This window comes from Neolamprologus brichardi, chromosome 3, assembly GCF_056152115.1.
Source record: "Neolamprologus brichardi isolate AB-2024 chromosome 3, ASM5615211v1, whole genome shotgun sequence".
NCBI lineage: Eukaryota > Metazoa > Chordata > Actinopteri > Cichliformes > Cichlidae > Neolamprologus > Neolamprologus brichardi.
In genome coordinates, this window is record NC_142106.1 from 12087045 (window position 1) to 12107126 (window position 20082).

Sequence of the window (20082 nt, forward strand, 5' to 3'; positions counted from 1 at the left end):
GACATAGACAGAACAACCATTCAAACTTTAAAATGTTCTCAAAGTATTGGGCTATTCATGTATAATTCAAATTTTTCATATCTGTTACCATTTTCATCCTATCCCTCTTTAAGTTTTCAGTTTCATCTTTGTGATTTTTTAGATACAAATACATGCATTGTTATGGTTGCTATGCACTTGGCTTTGAGTGGGCCTTTCGCAATATTCTCTTCATGTCCGAACAACTTCTTGTTCAGATCATGCATATATTTCCATATTTTTATATCTATAAAAAGAAAGCTGACACTTGCGAGACTTTATCAAAGGTGTAAGAATCACAGCAGATGCCTTTGTGTCAAAGTAACTAAGAATAAAACACAGGAAAAACATTAAGGTGATTTTCCTGGCCTGAGATTTTATAAAAAAAATATTATGCAGTAGATCAAAAATGAAGGAAAACCATTAATCAACATATGAATATTACCTGATGCTGCTGAAGTGAAGCAGAGCAAAGTTAAGTTAGTTAAGTTTTATAAGAGACACAGTTGAGCATTTTGCAAATTTGTTTAATTTTAAAAAATAGTTTACATTTGTTCAGAAGCCAGTAGACTATGCATAATAAACAAATGAATAATTCAGATTTTAGATGGGAAACTGTTCTTGAAGTATACTCTGTGTGTGTGTGTGAGAGAGAGAGAGAGAGAATGAGAAGTGTGCATGAAGTGTGATTTTATCGTGGTAAGTACTGTTAAGTACAAGACTGCCGTTGTTTACAGTGCTGTCTGCCGCTGTTTTTTTTTTTCCTTTTACTTATTTCCTAAAAGAAAACCCAATTTCTGCTTAGCTGTAGGCCTGAGAGTGTGTGTAATTGTTTAGAGAGAAAAGAATTTATTGACACTGGGGGTCTGCTGTCATAAAAGGAGACAGGAACAGTTGGGGGTTGCTGATGCTGATACCTTTAATAAAAACTCATAATTGTTATAACTTAGAAGTAGGTTTGCAGGAGACTCTCCACCTTAAATGTAAATGTAAGACAGCAAGAGGCCAATGACCCAGAGGATGCAGAGTGGGGGTTTGTTCAGTGTTTGTAATATTTTAACTCTGTTTTCTATGTTCTGTAGAGGAATTTGATGTAGCTTGGGTGAGGAGATTACTTTTATGAACGGCAGGAAGTCACATACACAGAGACACACACACAGTGCTTTGACTGTTACGACACACCCACACCTACATGCACACTCACTCACGTGCACACACATACACACGGGTACGCGCACACACAAGCACTCACGTGCTCGTGCATACGCACACAAACCCAGTCTCCAGCACACCTTAGGGGTTTCATGATGGGGTCGCTTCTACAAAACTGTGTTTGGTGAAACTGATTTCGCAACACTGTCTGAGGCAAAAAATTCTCAGATACAAATCGAATTGAATCAAATCGAATCGAATCAATTCTAGAAATCAGTGACTATACCCAGCCCTAGCTGGATCCTATCCGAGGTGTCTTATGGACAGGTGTCATTCTGTCACAGGGATAATACATAGACACAGACAACCATTCACACTCACATTCACTGAAACTTTTTTTATTCTGTCAATTTAATGTTTTTGATTTATTATTTTCTTTGGTTGTTTTTGTTGAAGTTTAGATATAAAACTGTTGATATTGTCATGGGTCGGTGACCCAGGGCTTTGAGTTTATTATTATTATTTTCTAGTTTATTCTGATTTTGTATTAGTTCTTTGGGTTTGCTTGTCGTGTTTATTATCCCTACCTGTGTCTTCCTTCTGTGCTCTGCTCGGGTCTGTTTGAGTTTTGTGTTGTTAAACAGTCTGTGTGTTTACTGTTTTACTTTCTAGGTCTGTGTTTTATTTTCTGTAATGTGAGAACAAGGTCCAAGAAAAGGGCAAATTCTAAAGTATAAATAAGAATATAAGGTTTCAAGTAATTAATGTTAAGTAATGTTTTGATTTTGATGTACTCAGTGTATTTGTTTTCTAATATTGTCACTAATAAAAGATCAATAAAGTTGTTTAAATGAAGTGGAACTGCTGCCAGCATTTGAATCAATCAGTGTGTTCTCCCTGTGCCTCTGTGGACTGTCTCTGGCACCAAAGTTTCCACCCAAAGTCCACAGTTAGACATGTTTGGTCCTGTTCAGGATCTGGGATATGTTGAAATGTGAAACACCTGAGGCACCTTCTGGTACTTTCTGAGGAACTGAGTCAATTAGTTAAATCGCATTTCACCAAACAAGTTTTTACTGGGCCTCTGTGTAAGAGATGACAAGTTGTTGCATGTGTCTCTTAAATTTTCCATTAGTACATGCACCATTCTCACAACTGCTCCCGTCAGTCAACTCTCTGGGTTTGTTATGTTGCGGGTCAGATTGACCCACAACAGAAGAGATGTCAGAAGAGATGTCATCTGCATCACTACAGAAAATGAAAAAAAAAAATCAAAATTATAAAATAAAATTGTAAAATAATCAATGCCAGTGTTTCTGACACTTTTGGATAAGTAAATTTGCCCCGGGTCAAATTAACCCAGGAGCATAATTGGTGTTCCTGGAAACCAACATAACAGGTTAAATAGTAAAAGAGCAGAACAAACGTTAGAACAAAAATCATTCAGAAATGAATTCAATTCAATTCAATTTTATTTATATAGCGCCAAATCACAACAAAAGTCGCCTCAAGGCGCTTTACATTGTACAGTAGATAGCACATCTGAAGAGCCCGTTTTATTCAGAAATTCTGTAGTGAAGCTTGAGAGTCTCTTCTATCATCTTTCACAGTAAGAAGCTGTATAAGGCATACATAATATTTTTGCCTTTATTAATATAATCAAAAATAATAATAAAGGATTTTATTTTATTTTAAAAAATAAAATAAAATCCTTAAATAAAATGGGTTTCATAAAGAAACAAGCAAAGTGAGTGTTGTGCTGTACTTTGCTGTTTAACAAGGTGACGGTGGATTCTGTTTATGTGGGTCTACAGAAGATAGAATAAAAAAGATCATCTTATTTTTTTTTTTTATTTTAAAGTATTTTAAAATAATTATTTCCAAATTATTTCATTCACAGATCCCATAAAAATCATTTTGATTCAACAAAAGATTTTTAATTTACTGTCACACAAATTCATGGTCTGACGTTAAAGTGATTTAAGACCATGAGGCAAAAGATTTTCACCTGCAGCTACATCTTGATTTGTTATTTGTCAAAATTACTCAAAGATAGTGTACTGAGCACCCATAAGTACTTTTACTTCAGGTTCTTTGAATATATTTTCGTGCTACTGATAAGTAAATGATCCAAATACTACTACTTTTTTATTAGACATACAAATATGTGGCTTGGACTTTTTTGGGACTACAACCCAGGCGATGAAGACTCTCTGGTGGCCGACTGCAGGCCAGAAGTCCTTCACATGTCATTTGTTTCAAAGAACTGAAAGTCACGTGATATGAGTTTTATTAAATATAAATAAGTACTTTTTCCCTTTCACTGATGAACATTTACACATCCTGGAGAGGGAGAAACGCTGGTTTGACTGCGGAGTCAAGGAGGCCATTTACGTGAAAAGGGAAAGACCATCTCGGAATAAAGGCGGGTGTTTGTCATTTTGTGTGTGTTTCTCAACACAAGCTGTACAGCTTTGTACAGGGATTCTGTTTCATGCTTGCTTTATGCCTGGGGCTCATGTGGAAGAAAAAAAAGCTTGCACTTCTTGATATTCCTGTTGTAAGCTAACTGTTGAGAATCTCCCTCCCCATCCACACACACATACACACACCCACACACACCTCTCTTGCTCTCTAGATACACACGTATATGTATATGCGTGTGTGTGTGTGTGTGTAAAACACTAATACCTCTGGAGATTTTATATATTCATCAATATATTTATTCAATGACATAAATTATTTATCTGACATTGAAAGTGAGAGGCATTTAGTTTCTGTTCTGAAGAAATGAATATGAGAGATGTGAGTCAAGTTGGCCTCCCCACCTTCTTCAAATCCAACAAAAGTGGTATCAAACGTTTGTGCTGCAAAAAAATTCGTTTGTGCTGCTATCATTTTAAAGATATTCAAGAAAATTTCTAGAGGTCATCAGAGGTCAACCAGCCCCCCACATTAATGGAATCAAACAAAACTGGTGTCAAACACAAGCTGGTTCACCCGAAAGACAAAACTCCAAAACACAAACTTAACAATGTGGTGTATGCTGTACAGTGTAGCAAGGAATGCCCAGACCTCTACATTGGAGAGACCAAACAGCCACTTCACAAGCGCATGGCACAACACAGAAGAGCCACCTCCACAGGACAAGACTCAGCTGTCCATCTGCATCTTAAGGTCAAAGGTCACTCTTTCGAGGATGCCAATGTTCACATTTTGGACAGAGAGGACAGATGGTTTGAAAGAGGAGTGAAAGAAGCATCTATGTCCACTGTGAGCGACCATCTTTGAACAGAGGCAGTGGTTTACGACACCAACTCTCTGCCATCTATAATCCAGTTTTGAGATCCCTCCCCAGACGTCTTGATGCCCACTCACATCCTGGGCCATCTGACCTCAGGAAATCACATGATAAGGTGGGGCCAGGTTTCACAATGAGCTCACCCGAAACTCTGGCTGATTGGGACCCACACCCAGTTTCACACCTTGGGTCAGGCGATTAGAGGATCATCAGGGGGTCCTTTTGTCCCTCTGTGGGGGGAAACTCCCACTAGGTTTAAATCTGGGACTCCCCACCATTTGACCTTAGAACTGAAGAAGCTTCTCGGATGAGAGGTGAAACGTCTTTAAGTAACTTAAAGAAGTCCAGACGCTTTTCTTTGCAATCTCCTTTGACTCATTCAAACGTAGAAAGCTGTTTGAGATTGAAGGTGTTGTTGTAGAAGATTAAAAAAAATGGATTGATAAACTCTGTGATGTTGTCATTGTACAAACCAGACCTACATCATACAGGGATCCTAGAGCTGTGCTCACCATCTGTGAGACCATCAAACGAGCAAAGATGATGGATCATGAGCTAGGAGACAGAGTCCAGAACAAAAGACTTTACGTAAACAACAATATGGACAACAGTGTGATCATTTCCAAGGAGTTTAAAGCAGGAGAAGTCATCATAGCGACAAATCTCGCAGGCCGTGGAACAGACCTTCAGGTTTCTGACGCAGTAAGGGAAGCTGGAGGTTTGTTTGTTGTGCAGACCTTCCTGCCCAAGAATGCTCGTGTAGAGGCGCAGGCATTCGGTCAAACTGCCACACAAGGATCACCAGGATCTGCTCAGCTCATTGTCTGTTTGAGTCATCTAGCAGAGCCAATTCAGTTACTGCTTTTAACAAGGAAACTTCACTCGTTACTTAGAAATCTAACAGATGCGACTCCACTTAAACAACATTTGTTTGCAATGCAGTTAAGGTCATATCAACAAAGCAACAGTAATAAAGCATCTGCAGAAATGTCACCAACACTAAAGGATATTTTGACTGAACCATCACAGCAAGACATAAAGATAACTAAAAAGGTCAGAGACAGCTCAGTGGCTAATGAACTATCAAGCTACTTGGAGTTTCAGATCCCAGACATGAAGAAGAAAGAAGAGCTCTTCAGTGATTATCTGGATGTACTAGATGATGTGTACAAAAACAGTAACAACAAACCAGAGGCTTCAGATTTGTCTGCTCTGAATGAGTTTTGGGGTATGCTGCTACTCACAAGCTTCAGTGCAAAAGATTCTACTGAAGAGCTAAAAAGTAGACTGAAAACTGATCTGGACACAGCAAGGCAGAAACTCAGACAGAGAGATTTGCTCTCATCAAATCTATACCACTACATTAGCTTTGGTAGCAACCTGCGTGAAAAGGGGAAGTTTGCAGAGAGCATCAACATGTACACTAAAGCCATCCTACAATACAATAAAGCCTCCATAATTGTGTTTAACTGAAAGTGAAAATTAAAGGAAGTTTCTGGAACTATCTGGCTTTTTTATTTTGATATATTTTGTTTATTTGTTCAAATTTTCTTGTGTTCAAACTTCAAAATAACATGACACTTGGGAGGATACATGCATTTGACCTTGACCTACCAATGTCAAAGTTTACTTTACTTGAACTTCTTCACAAACCTTTAACATCTTTATTAAGGAAATCATTTCAAGAAACCATCCATGCTCTTCCACTTATCCTTGGCAGGGTCACGGGGGGCCAAAGGACATCCCATAGGGTGAGAAGACGGGTAATCTCTAGACAGGTCTGTTGCAGGGCTAACACAGAGAAACGGACAATTATTCGCACTCACATTCACACCTATGGGGAATTAAGGAATTACCAAGAACCTAACCCCACATGCATGGTCTTGCAAAATTACCCACTGCATGGATATAGCTTAAAATCTCAAGGTTTAACAGCTTATAGAAGCCAAAAATGGATATGGTATAAGATAATGAGTTGGGGGATGGCATTTTTCACAGCATTGTAAGATGATGAAAGATGTACCCTTGGGCCCCCTCCTCGATTCAGAGATGGTCTTTCCCTTTTCACGTAAATGGCCTCCTTGACTCAAACAACTTGTTTTGTATATATATATTAATCCTTTTTGTTATTTATTCCAAATGTCTACTATTTATATATTTTGGGTGTGGCGCACCTATATTCTGTTGTACATGTACAATAATAATAAAGGACTGTTCACTTCTGTTCTATCAGAAGCTGAGCAGCAGGATGAGTTTCTGTAATTATTAGTGTACAAAAGTTATGGAGACAGAACAGTTATAAAAATAGTATGCATTTTATTTATGTATTTATTTTAATAACCATGTACTCAGTTTTGTTTTAGATTTATATCTTTCAAACAATGATCTGCTTGTAACTTTACATAGACAGTTACAGCAAAGTGCACATAAATAAGAGTAATTCAAACACACACTGCAATGTGTACTTAAAATAAGCTAAATACATAATCATGGTACTTAATCAAACCCTGCCCTATTTACACAAGCACACCCTACCGTCTCAGCACATCCTGTTTCTGCAAGTAGACTGTCTTCAAACTACATTGCATATCTTCACAAAATCAATTAAACAGTCAATCCAGCCTACCAAAGTTGTATTAACATTATTCACACAAACCCTAGTTACCCGGTAACTAGGGTTTGTGTGAATAAACCCTAGTTTATTCACACACACCAATTGTTGAGACATTGTTTTGCTGTCTCTTATTCTGTCACTGACTCAAAGCTTTGAATCAGTAAAGCCATTTTCAATAAAACTGATGTAGTGGTTTAATACTGGTTCCTTTGAACACGGCTATCTAGCCTCTTAGAGACCAGGGAGTAGCCCCTTTTGTAACAATTCCTGGTGAGTGATTCTTGCACACATCAGCCAACAGGTTGATGGCTGTTTTTGCCGGTCAACAGTTAAAATCACCTGTGTTTGTGTCACTGCATTACACACCCATTTCTACTGAACCTGATAAATAACACAAAAAAACATTAACATTTTAATGTAAAACTATTGCAACACTTTTCTAAGATCTGTGAGTTTTCCTGCCCTGACACATGATAACAGAAAAGCCTTCGAGCCGTGCTGTGATACATCTTACATGACCACGCCTCATGACTCATGTGAGACAAACCAGGAACCAGGATGTTATTGTTCCGTAGTAAACAGAGATGCACAGACAATCAGACTGAACTAGCAGCTTCCACTGAGAAAGTCCAGCTACAGGGAAAAAAGTGGAAAACTCCAACACTGCTGCTGACGCTCCACACACTGAATGTGAGTATGAACAAAATCCAAAAGAAGTCTCAATGAAGGTAGTAGAGGAGGGAGGGGCGCCAGGACTAACTGTACTTCTACTGTTTTCAGCATCACTCACAAACTCAATGGCTTCCAGATCAGAGGAGGATCTCTGCTGTCCAGTGTGTCAGGAGGTCTTTACAGATCCTGTTCTTCTGTCATGTAGCCACAGCTTCTGTAAAGACTGTCTGAAGAGATGGTGGAGAGAGAGACCAACACACGAGTGTCCAGTTTGTAAGAGAAGATCTTCAAGGGATGAACCAACATTAAATCTGGCTTTAAAGAATCTGTGTGAGTTGTTCTTACAGGAGAGAGATCAAACAGTGTCAAAGTCTCTCTGCAGTCTGCACTCTGAGAAACTCAAACTCTTCTGTCTGGAGCATCAGCAGCCAGTGTGTGTCGTCTGCAGAGACTCAGAAAAACACACCAACCACAGATTCAGACCCATCGATGAGGCTGCACAACAACACAAGAAGGAACTTCAGGAAACTCTGGAGCCCTTAAAGAAGAAGTTAAAGATTTGTGAAGAAGTTCAAGTGAAGTTTGATCAAACAGCAGAACACATTAAGATCCAGGCCCGACACACAGAGAGGCAGATTAAGGAGCAGTTTAAGAAGCTTCACGAGTTTCTAGCGGAGGAAGAGGAGGCCAGGCTGGCTGCACTGAGGGAGGAAGAGGAGCAGAAGAGTGGGATGATGAAGGAGAAGATGGAGGCTCTGAGCAGAGAGATAGCAGCTCTTTCAGACACAGTCAGAGCCACAGAGGAGGAGCTGAGAACTGAAGACGTCTCATTCCTGCACAACTACAAGGCTGCAGTGGAAAGAGTCCAGCGCTGCCCCCTGCTGGATGATCCACAGCTGCCCTCAGGAGCTCTGATAGACCAGGCCAAACACCTGGGCAACCTGACCTTCAACATCTGGAACAACATGAAGGACATGGTCTCCTACACTCCTCTCATTCTAGATCCAAACACTGCTCATCCACAACTCATCCTGTCTGAAGATCTGACCAGTGTGAGAGGAGGAGAAAGGCAGAATCTTCCTGATAATCAAGAGAGGTTTGATTTTTTCTGGTCTGTCCTGGGCTCTGAGGGCTTTAACTCAGGGACTCACAGCTGGGATGTTGAGGTTGGAGACAATACATACTGGGGACTGGGCGTGTTAGCAGAGTCTGATGAGAGGAAAGGAACCACACTGTCTGGATTATGGAGAATAAGGTTCAATTCAGGTGAATACTCAGCACTGTCACCATCAGCTCCATCCACTGTTCTCTCAGAAAAGAAGAAGTTCCAGAGGATCAGAGTGAATCTGGACTGGAACAGAGGAAAGCTGTCGTTCTCTGATCCTGATACTAACACACACATACACACCTTCACACACACTTTTACTCATAAGATGTTTCCTTATATTGGCACTCTGGATGATAAATTGAAGGTGTTGCCTTTGAAAGTGTCAGTGGAGCAGATAAGTTCAGGGTGAATATATTTCTAATGCTTGCTGTTAGTGAATTGAACCTTTTAAACAGCAGCTGTCCTCCTGCTGCCTCGCTGTTCCAAAGCTCTTTGTTTGTCTTGGTTCTCACCATTTCAGTTTCTGCTGTCTACCCTTTCACAATCATTTCACTGTTTCTCAGTGACTCCCAAAACTTGATTTGAAATTCTATCATATTTCAGATCATTACAAATGTCTTACAATTCATGTCTGAACTAAAATGTCTACAGTCATTGTGGTATTCATTACATTATTGGTAGGATACGTCACGGTGGGCACACCCAAAAAACAAAACAAAAAAAAGTCTAGAAGAAAACATAAGTAACTTTTCTAAAATAAAGATCCAAAAAAATAATAATCTTTTAATTGTGCCCTTATCTTAAACAGGAGAATGTTTTTAAGGCGTCCCATCTCAACAGCTACCAGCTCAATTTTCTGATCCATTTAAGGGAATCAGTGCCTGTTATCCGCTCTAGAGATCCTCTGATGTGCCACCAGCTAATCAGCCACCCCTCCTTTGATATTCTAAATGAACTTGAGTGTCTTAAATCTCTGGGCCTCACTCATATCTATACATTAGACACACTGTTTTCACTAGGAGGCTTTTTCTCAAAGATTACTAGAAAAATAATGAAGACACGTTAGGAGGCAGGTGTTTAAGTAAACAAGGGCTGCTCTAAAGAATATTTGTTAGGTTTTTGAAGAATGGGAGTAAAATAATGGCAGCAGCCAGTTATACCCATCAGCCTCCTAGTAGATACAACTATGGCATAAGTTATAAAATCTTATGTTGCCATCTCATGTTGTTAACTCACATAATTTCACATCTATAGCTATACTGTTAAGTAAGTCACAGTTGGTCCAACTAGATTTAGTTATGTTTCTGTGTACAATGTCACTGCAATTCTGACAATTAATCATTAAAATTAAGTGATGTATAATATGTGTCTGGGCTCATGAATAAAGTAAAGGCAATAACACAGTCAAACATTAACAAGTGAATGTACTCTGGTCTGATTGGTGGATGAGACCTGAAGAACCATCATACACCTGCTACTATGGTCAGACTTGCAGTTCTATAGAAGCATCAGTGACCTGAGCACTATGGGTGACTTTATTGGCAGGTTTGTGGTCATATTAAGTAAAACACTAAGTACAGCATGTGAGTTATGGTCATTCTAAGAGATGGAAATGAATCAGGGTGAAAAAGCGCAGCTGTTTGAGCACTTCTGAGTCAGTAGATGGCAGCACCAGACTGTGTTTCTATTAAAGCACGGTAAGAAGATTATGGTTGGTGATTCATGATCATATCAGATAATTTAGGAGAAACAATCCACATCTTTCTGTCTTCTGATTTTTTAGATTATGTGTGAGAGCTTATAAACACCTTACTGTATACTGAACCATATCTATTCCTTTTGAATAGATGAAGGGACGTGAAAGATTATGATGAAGTTTTTTACACAAAATCAGCTTCGTTCCTGTTTATAGACAGAAAGGTGGAAAACAGAACAGGAAGATTTTATCAAACTGTGGGAAAACTGGGGAAAAATCATCACTTAAAAACCCCTGAAACACAACTTGTGTGAGCATTTGTTTGGCAGAATTGACTTTAGTAGAAATAATGTTTGACTGAACCAAAAAGGAGTTCAAATTTAGAACTACTGACAGAACTGAGGAACCATGTGGATCCAAACTAATGACTCAAATAAGTTTAGAATAAAATCTGTGAAAAGCCCGAGTTTGTCTACATTTGTCTGCACGAAACAGCAAATTAATGTTTGGGTAAAATATTCATTTTTAGTCATTAATTTTTTTATATTTTTTTTTTGTTTCCACATATACCCTGGAACGTCATGAAGTAGCGTATAAACCCATGATGTGAATCCTGTTGATGAGGAAGAGGCTGAGCTCATTATTGGAGCTTTAGTTTACCTGATCAAGTCCATACAGAGTGTTTCTATTACAATTGGAATTGTAACTAATATGCAGATGACACTGAGACATCCCACTTACAATTTAACTCAATAACTTTGTAAAAATAATGAGATGTTAAATGTCTCCAACTCATCTCTGACTTAATGAGGACAAATGTCAAACATGTCCTCATTTCATTATGAGGACATCAACACAGCCTGAACCATGGAGGTAAAACCATCACCTGATGGAGGAACATCATTCGTTCAAACAGCAACTGAAATAAATTATCTGAAGCTTTCCTGCAAAGTTTTAAGCCCCTGAGTGATGTTCCTGCTGCGTCTAGTCTGCGGCTTTGGGTTTATTTGTGTTTGTTGCCACATTTCACATTTGTCCCCAGCCCTCAGCGCTCTTTCTGAAACCCAAAGAACCTCACGAGAAGAACAAGAAGTGAGAACAAACTTCATTGTTCCTGCAAGAAAGCAGACGACAACAGAGTCGTACACTTGGAAATAAAATATAACAGGAAACAGTAAAAATATTAAAGACAGTGCATTATGCATTATTTATAAAATACATAGTATCATTTCTATATTATGGAAGAGATATTGCCAATATGGCCATCGTAAGACAGTTAAGAGCAGGTTGAGGACAACATGCTTTTGAACATACAAAATAATGATTTCTAAAACGTTTGAGACCAGCAGCTGGTTCCAGTGGTTGGACTGGTGGGTTACTTCAGTAAGGAGTAAACATCTGGCTCTTGTACAAAGTCTGAAAACACAAAATACACACAGTTCAAACAACATGAGAAAAGTATAAAACGAAGCCCGTCTGTTATATTTATATGAAGCAAATTGACAGAATTGTATCAAATCAATCACAGTGAAAATAACATATGAACCTATCCAAAAAACATTTTCATTAAGGAAACATTTCTCAGTGGGTTCAAACTCTTGTAATTCTGAAATTTGACTACACTATTGACTTAAATCCACAACCACTTTAGCTAAAAGTGTTGCAGCCAGGCTGTCAGAAATAAGGTTTTGATGCAAAAGAAACCCAGCAGGAAGTTGCTGGTGCAGTAGTTTATGTCAAAGGAGAGTGTCAGCAGAGCGGTTAGTGTGTGACACATCGCTGAGCTGCACTCATACACTAAAAGCAAAAGGGTTGTTTCTAAAAGGTAACATGTTCTCGTCTCTTATTTTCTTTGTGGAGTCAAAATCAAAAGATATTAAAGAATCTGAAAAGACGTTTATCTGAGCCGCTCAAAAGGTTCTTCAGCAGCTGATCAAAAAGAAGCAGCAACAAACAGGAAGGCAGTGGCCTCCCTCATGGCAGTCTCAGTTCTTCACACCACTTCCTGTGCTCACACTGAAGGTTAACGTAGGACTCATAAATCCTTATCACAACCAACGTGAGGAATGGGTTATGTCATGCGGCAAGTGTGACACCACAGCTCAACGTCTGCTAGACACACTGCAGTCATCTCCTGAACAACACTGCCATTAGGAAAAAATAAATAAAATAAAATAAAAATGTAGCATAGGAGTTAAAGAAGTCAAATGAAATCGTGGAGACTTGAGAATGTCTCATCTTCTCCGTCTTGTCCTCAGTATAATCTCTCCACTGATATGATTAAAAACACTGATATAATACTGTACTCGTGTCTTCAACCCAGGTGCACCACGCTGTCAACAAGCTAAAAAAAAGATTCGAGAGGTCACAGAGAAGCCGAAACAACATCAAAGCTCGTGGTGCACCAACAGCTGTGACATCACTTCTGGTCTGCGTTGCTGTTTTAGACGGTGATAATGGCGAGCATGAACAGGATCAGATATCTGTGGGAACCATCATAACTTTCATCTTGATAATTCTGTTGATTTCCATTGACCTTTACCGATGATGGAGGAGGCCAAAAATTGTTAGTGATACTTTTAGACTAGTAACAGATGTAAGTACATTTTTCACTGCTGGTGAAATCTATTGACTTTTACTGTGTCTATTTGAACGAGAGGGCTTTGCTTCGTCATGCTTTCCTGGCTCATGCTGCTTACACACTTTATATTTTACAAAGGGAAAACTTTTCAGGAAGTAGCCTTGTTTTCTTTGTACTGAACAAAGAGCATGTTTACCTCCAGATCTGTTTGATCGCATTTCTGTTTGTTCATAATTGATGTCTTCAGTTCTCACTGCTGTGTAGACTACAGCTGAATCACTCCCTGCACAACAAAACACACACAGGTCATCAGTGCAAGTAGTAAAGCTTATAAAAATATTGTCAGTATGCAGGGTGCATGTTAAAGAAAGAGTTATGATTTCCTATATAAAAATAGTTCTTAGAGACCGTTGGGGGTTTCAGAACCTCTGTGGCTGGATTTCCTGTTTCACTCAAAACACCCCAGTGACATTTTGACTTTTGGCATTAAGTCCAGTTGAAATCCCACAAAGACACCCCCACTTTGTCACACCATGTACACAATATCATCAACAGTGTGATGAGAAGTCACCTTTTGTAGTACACTACTGGTTTGGTATGTTTTAAACTTTAATGCTTTCAACTGCAGCAGTTACTTCCTTCTCTTGTTGTTTCACCTGAACATGTTTTAGAGGATACTTGGCGATACAGAATTAGAATTTCACTGATTTTCACGTAGAGCTTTACTGGCATGTTGTGTAATTAATAAAGAGCCATTAAAGTTTTGTATAAATATTGATCATCCAGTAGTTGCTGATTTAAGGTAAAGTAGTCCAGCTGAGAAGTAATAAATGCAGAAGCTAGTTTCTCAAGGTCACTCTGAGACAGTCCATTTAGATAGATACCATATTTCTAAGATTTTCAGGGCCAAGTACAATAACATCAATTTTATCTGAATTTAGAAGCAGAGAATTAGAGTTCATCCAGGTTTTTATGTCTTTATTCCTGCAGTTTAACTAATTGGTTTGTGTTATCTGGCTTCATGGATACAGTTTTAGTTTGTTTTTTGTCTGTTTGGTAGCTGACACACATCTGATCCCAACTCTGGATAGTCATATTTTGGGAGGTTTAATAAATTTGTCCAAATTTCTAGAAATGAGAGCTGCTCCATCCAAAGTGGGATGGATGCCGTCTCTCCTAACAAGACCAGGTCAGACCAGAGTCCGACATTGTTTTGGCAAAGTTACACCGATTCAATATTGATTGTGAATTATGATTTTACTGAAATTACCCTTAGCCAGCAGTTTTAAATTTCCCTCAATGTCGCCTGCTCTGGCTCCTGGAAGACAATTGACTATGGTTGCCGGCGTCTCTAGCTTCACATGTCTCAGAACAGAATTGCCAATTACCAGAGTTTGACCCTCAGTGGGTGTGGCCGAGTGGGGAAAAACTGGTACTAAGTAACTAAACATCTGACACAATGAGCAGGAAAGTGCAGGAGGGACAGGTGAAGAGGCCATGCTGCTAGCGAGTCAGCTAATAGCTAAGCTAGGCTATTAAACCCTAAAGACACATTGAGTGAAAACTTTAAATATAAATTAGCGAGTTAATAAACAGAGCGTGTGCTTTGGATGAAATATGTGAAGATTATACAATGCAATAAGAAGTTATCTATGTTTTTTTATTAAATTGTTGTGTGTTATAACAGGAAGTGACACTCTACCGCAGAGATAACGCACATAACAACAGACACCATTTAAACTAGTTTACCTTCCTGTTAGTGTTGAATTCAACTGTGAGCTGCAGATGAGTCATTTAATCTCTTTATCTCCATTAACAGCTTTATCAAAACACATCAGTGTGAACACACTGCTAAGCAGCTTTGCAGGTTTCTGGAGCTCCAACTATACTGCAACGCGTGAGCAAAGTGCAAACAGGATCCACCACAGATAATCGAACAGCATCCTAGTATTTACAACACATATCAACCCAATGAACTACATAAAAACTTGAGAGTTTAGCTGTTGGACAAACGGCCTCACATTTGACTCTAGAATACGTTGGAACAAAGAGGGCTACACTGCCATGTCTAAAGCTGGTATGAGATGCTGATGTGCACATTCTGGCCAGTCATCTCCAATGCGTTCCTGTCCTATGTATAAAAAAAAAAGACATTTTTCCTGAAGTCTGTGCTATGCTCAGACGCAACTTAGCAAACTACCCAAATGTCTGCCTCGAAAGGTTATAATTTGTTTTGCATAGGATTGCATAGAGCCCTGTAAAAACTCTCTTTATCATATGACAGTCATGTGAAACACTGAGACCCTCAACAGTTTTATTTCTTCTATTGATACTGCTGTGAAAAACAAAAACAGAACTGATACAGAAGGTTATATGTGAACTGACGGACTGTGGTTACTCTATTCACATGTTAAAACTACAGGGAAATGTGTTATCTGGTCAAAAGGTCAGAATATCACGCAAACCATAAAATGATTAACTACATAAAACTAAAACTCTGAATTAGAATATAGGTGACAAGTACTATGAGAAGATTTAATTTACTGTTTGTACAAACTGTTCATCTACATTTTTCCTCTTTTCTTAACAGCCCTGCAGTAAAACCTGAGCAGAGACATCAAAGGCTGTTAACCTCTGTTAACACATTAGACACAGTATGACCCTGGTTTTGTTGTTTTAATCTAATATGCTAATTGTATTATTTTGAATGTCATTCCAATTATCATTTTATTTTTATTTTTATTTTTTTTTACCTGCATGCAGGTGTACAGCTCTTTGTTTTCAGCTGGGAGTTGTTCTGAAAGTTCTATATAAATAAATTGCTTGCTTGCCTAAAACCAACTTTGAGCTAATAAAGACACAGACCAGCATTAAGAGAACAAAATTCACCAATCGTCATCTACAAACACAGAACAACTATAGTGTGATCATTTTTAGAATTGAACTGATTTAAGTGAATAGTTTAAGGTGCATGTTAATGTAAGGTGCAAAGCATAAAAGCTCAAAGCCCCTATGAGCAAGCAAAAAATTGCATTTAACAGGAAGAAATGTCTGTCAGAACCAGCCGCAGATTCTGAACCTGAACCTGAGCCTTTTTTCTGCATTACTTTCCCAGAAGGTACCAATAACTCTTAACACCTGACATGTACTAGCTCTCCTTTTTAAAATTGTATTAAGGATCAAAGCGTGTACTATTAGGGGTGTGGTCTGCTTGACTGAGGGGCAACTGCTAGCTGTCTGCTTGCCTTCGTTTAGCCAATTGAAATAACTGAACTGGCCCTTGTTTATGCTGTTGGAGCATTTTTAATCCAATTATCTGACAAATAAATGGGTTATGACTAATTGGCAGGTATTAGCAGCGTAATAACCAAGCTAGATAGCATTAGCTGCTAAATTAGCAAAACCTTCTCTTCTAAATATAGTTACTTCTGGCTCCAAACAAACGAGACAACAAAGACTAAAACAGTAACAATGACACTTGAAAACGCCTTAAGATGTATATGGAAGAGAATGTTGTGTGACATTACACATTGCTCTATTTTAAACACAATCTATAGTCTCAGCCCAGCTGAAGATTTAACCATTACTCCCTTTTGAATAAAATGTTAAAGTCGCATACAAGTATATACTGTACACACACACACACAAACACAAAGTACATAAAAAGCTACCTGTGTGGAGTTTAACTGACTGTTGTTGGTGATGTAATTCTTTGAGATCACTGTATGTGAGGCCATCTTCAACTTTTTCCAAATCAACTGAAACAAACCAACACGAACACCAAATTAATTTAGCACAGTGATCTTAACGAATACTTGTTAGTAGATAACATGTAACAAATGGTTTACATAACTCTCTACGTCATATTTCTGAGTCTCACCTGCAGACTTCCTACAAACACGTTGTCTCACCAGTAGAACCACTAACACCAGCAGAACCACAACACACACTGATCCAACAGGCAACAACACAGGGAGAAGCAAGAATGAATCAGGAGGAGAGGTAATAATGGAAACTGGTGGAGGCGTGGATGTAGGTGGAGGTGTGGTGGTTTGTTTGTCTAAAATAAAGCAAACACAGTCATTAAGTTGTCGTCACATTGTGAATGTTGAAAGCTGCAGAAACACAGACAGGTGAGTGTGTCACCTGTGACAGTGATCCAGCTGGATGGAGACTCTCCATGACCGCTGATGTCACACTTGTAGAGGCCTTCATCAGACCTGGAAACATGCTGGATGGTCATGTGACCTGTAGGCTGCTTCCTGATGAGGGAGCCATCTTTATAGAAAGCAGCTGGGAGGTTGGAGGGAGTGGTCTTTGTTTTACAGAGCAGAGTGACGTCATCTCCCTCCATCACAGGGAGGACAGGACTCTGCAGGATCACTGATCCACCTCAACACAGAGACAAACTACAGCATTTCATCCATTTACACACAGCTTCATCAACACTAACTCCACACACTCAGCTTACCAGTGACTGTCAGGTTAACCATGTTACTGATGGGACCCTCTCTGGACTCACACCAGTAAACTCCAGTGTCTGATTCATATAGTTTGCTGATTTCACAGGAAGAACCAGCTAGTTTTCCCCACCCATCTCCACACTGAGTGATGTTCGGTTTGCTTGTGTTTCTCCTCAGCGTCCATCCAGCAGAGCTGTCGTCCTCCTCACAGCTCAGAGACACAAAGTTTCTTTTAAAGAACTGAGAGCTGCTGGGACTCACAGTCAGACGAGCTGTGAGGGTTACAATGAAAACTCTGTGTGACTGTAACTAAATATCAACAGATTAAGAGCAGGTTATTTGATTCTGTGGTGTACAGTATCTAACCAGTTACTGAATTCCTGAGAAGAGAAAAACATTTCTTTTGTGTTGATAACACAACTTCATTCTGAGCATTTAACAGATGCTGTTAAAGAAGGTTACTGACCTTGGTGTGTTGTAGAGCTCAGCAGTGAGATCACAGCTGCAAATAGATGGTTATAAGTTTAACACAAGAACCCTGAAGAAAAACATGACAAACCCAGGTCGTACTATATGCCTCGCTGCTGATTTTGTCTCTACTGCTGTGCAAAATAGAAAACAGTGGATGCTGTAGTTCATCTCCATACCATTAGAGCTTCTGTGGTTGGTAATGTTAAATATTAGATTAGCAACTTTGGATTTGATTTCCGGGTTTATTTCAAAATAAAACAACCGACTCAAGAAACTAATCAGGGAAAAAAACTACATGACTGAGAAATTGTATTTACAAAACATAACACAGAACGCAGTTCATATTCATGCAGGTGTATGTGTTACTGACACGAACAGGCTCTCAAGCATTGTTTTAGAAGAAAGATAGAAATGACAGTGGTGTTACTTAGACGGTGATGGTATTTATGCTTTATTAATAAATTTATTAGTAAGCAAAATATATTTTTGTTGTGATTTTGGATGTTACCAATGCAAACATTGCAAACTATCCACAACTCAATGCCTAATTACTATCAGTTATACAAAGTTTCCAGGTAATATCGCTGTTAACTCATTTTTTTAAATTTCCCTTTTTTCTGTGGAAATGTCTGTCATCTGTTATCACTTAGCAAAAAAGAAGACTTTAAACAATCAAGCAAAATAAACATTGTTAAAACTGAGAGATTTCACTCACAGAGCAGACAGCGCAAACACGTTTCCTCCATTGTCCTTCGCACTAACTTCAAGTTTGTTTTCTTTTATTGATTTTTGTCAGTTGCACCAATCTAAGCCCTCCCTCTTCCTCCCCAGCAAACCTGGTGGAAACCTCGGCGTCATTTCCCCTGTTAAAACCGATAAAAAGAAAGAAAAAAAAGAGCAGAAAAATGTACATGTACAGTTAAATGTTAACCGGATTCATAGAAACGAGGTCAAGCCACACTGTGTCCTCCTAACATCAGAAAGTTGCTTTTGTTGTCTCAGCTTTTCTTCTTGTCAACTTGTTTTCTTGTGTGTGGGTGGTTTGCAGTATGGATTTTAAATTGGAGCACTTTACTAAAGGTCAGACTAAGAAGAAGTTTAACAGGACAATAGAAGACGATGTGATACTTATAAATTTATGTAATATTTAATAATATGTGAAGAAAAAATTAATATTTGGACCGTTTCCCAGCTACCATTTGTCCCGTTGCTGTAAACATACGTTTAAATAAGATCAGGATACAAGCAGACAGAAATACCTGCATGTGAAAAAGTATTGTGCAGTCCCAGAACACTGCACTTTAAAAACTAGAGCCTGTAACGTTTACGAGTTGTAAATGTGCACAATAAGCATTCATTCTAACGCCATCACCAGTAGATGGAGACATTTGCTTGGCTGTGGTTTATAAAGAGTGTGGCTGTAATTGCTGAGGTCATGATCTCAGGGTTTTTGTGCTTTTTCTATTATTAGGATTTTAAGAAATTATGATGATTTACAGCTTTGCTGTTAGATCTTTTTATACTTCTTGTTAAATTTCCCTCATCTCACTGTGTGCCCTTAATGATGCTTACTATCACATTAAATATGGACAAAGGTTGCATCTGGTCACAAAGTAACATCCACACCTCTTGTGTTGACTGAATATTTTAAGTTTGTAAGTGTGTAATTAAACCTGGCCACCTTCTTTTGCTTTTGTCGTTACAATAGTTTACATCATTGAACAGAGTGAAATTTGCTCCCATGTGGTGTTAGGGTGATATTAAGTTTCGCCAGTAGGTGGCAGTGGCGGCTCAGACAAATGAGTGACTGGCAAAGTAATCCCTTACCTAACGAAGGCCAGTCATTGTAATGGAAGCCGTCAGTAACACAGAACCGCTGTTTTGCTGTGTGTCAGGTGAGATCAGTATATGAGAACTACATACATTCATGTAAAGTTGATACTTATTTAAAGTAACGTGCTGGAGTGCAATTCCTGTTTATAAGCCGTTTAACCCTTTAAAGCCGG

General features: G+C 38.8%; 3 protein-coding genes across 3 annotated transcripts in view; 1 reads left to right on the top strand and 2 right to left on the bottom strand.

Annotated features, from left to right (window-relative positions):
* The window catches only part of LOC148103510 (cell adhesion molecule CEACAM2-like), a 272876-nt gene that overhangs the window by 99678 nt on the left and 153116 nt on the right, over positions 1–20082 (bottom strand). The window lies entirely within an intron of this gene.
* Positions 7666–9274, top strand: LOC148103513 (nuclear factor 7, brain-like). Its single transcript, XM_087838722.1, has 2 exons — positions 7666–7775; positions 7866–9274. Exon 2 carries the CDS (start codon positions 7883–7885, stop codon positions 9272–9274), a length of 1392 nt encoding a protein of 463 aa, XP_087694848.1. The 5' UTR covers positions 7666–7775; positions 7866–7882.
* Positions 11886–18934, bottom strand: LOC148103514 (low affinity immunoglobulin gamma Fc region receptor III-like). The gene is made up of 7 exons (XM_087839488.1): positions 18913–18934; positions 17614–17877; positions 17289–17534; positions 17023–17202; positions 16814–16900; positions 13339–13425; positions 11886–11977 (listed from the first exon to the last, which is right to left on the bottom strand). Exons 1-7 carry the CDS (start codon positions 18932–18934, stop codon positions 11937–11939), a joined length of 927 nt encoding a protein of 308 aa, XP_087695614.1. The 3' UTR covers positions 11886–11936.

Bases quoted from the DNA above. Each gene is read 5' to 3' on its own strand.
- LOC148103513 (XM_087838722.1), top strand. From the start codon at position 7,883: ATGGCTTCCAGATCAGAGGAGGATCTCTGCTGTCCAGTGTGTCAGGAG.
- LOC148103514 (XM_087839488.1), bottom strand. From the start codon at position 18,934: ATGACGCCGAGGTTTCCACCAG. The intron at 17,878-18,912 runs GTTTGCTGGGGA...TAACCCTCACAG, and splicing joins GACGCCGAGGTTTCCACCAG to CTCGTCTGACTGTGAGTCCC. The intron at 13,426-16,813 runs GTAGCTTTTTAT...TTTGTTGTGCAG, and splicing joins GTCAGTTAAACTCCACACAG to GGAGTGATTCAGCTGTAGTC.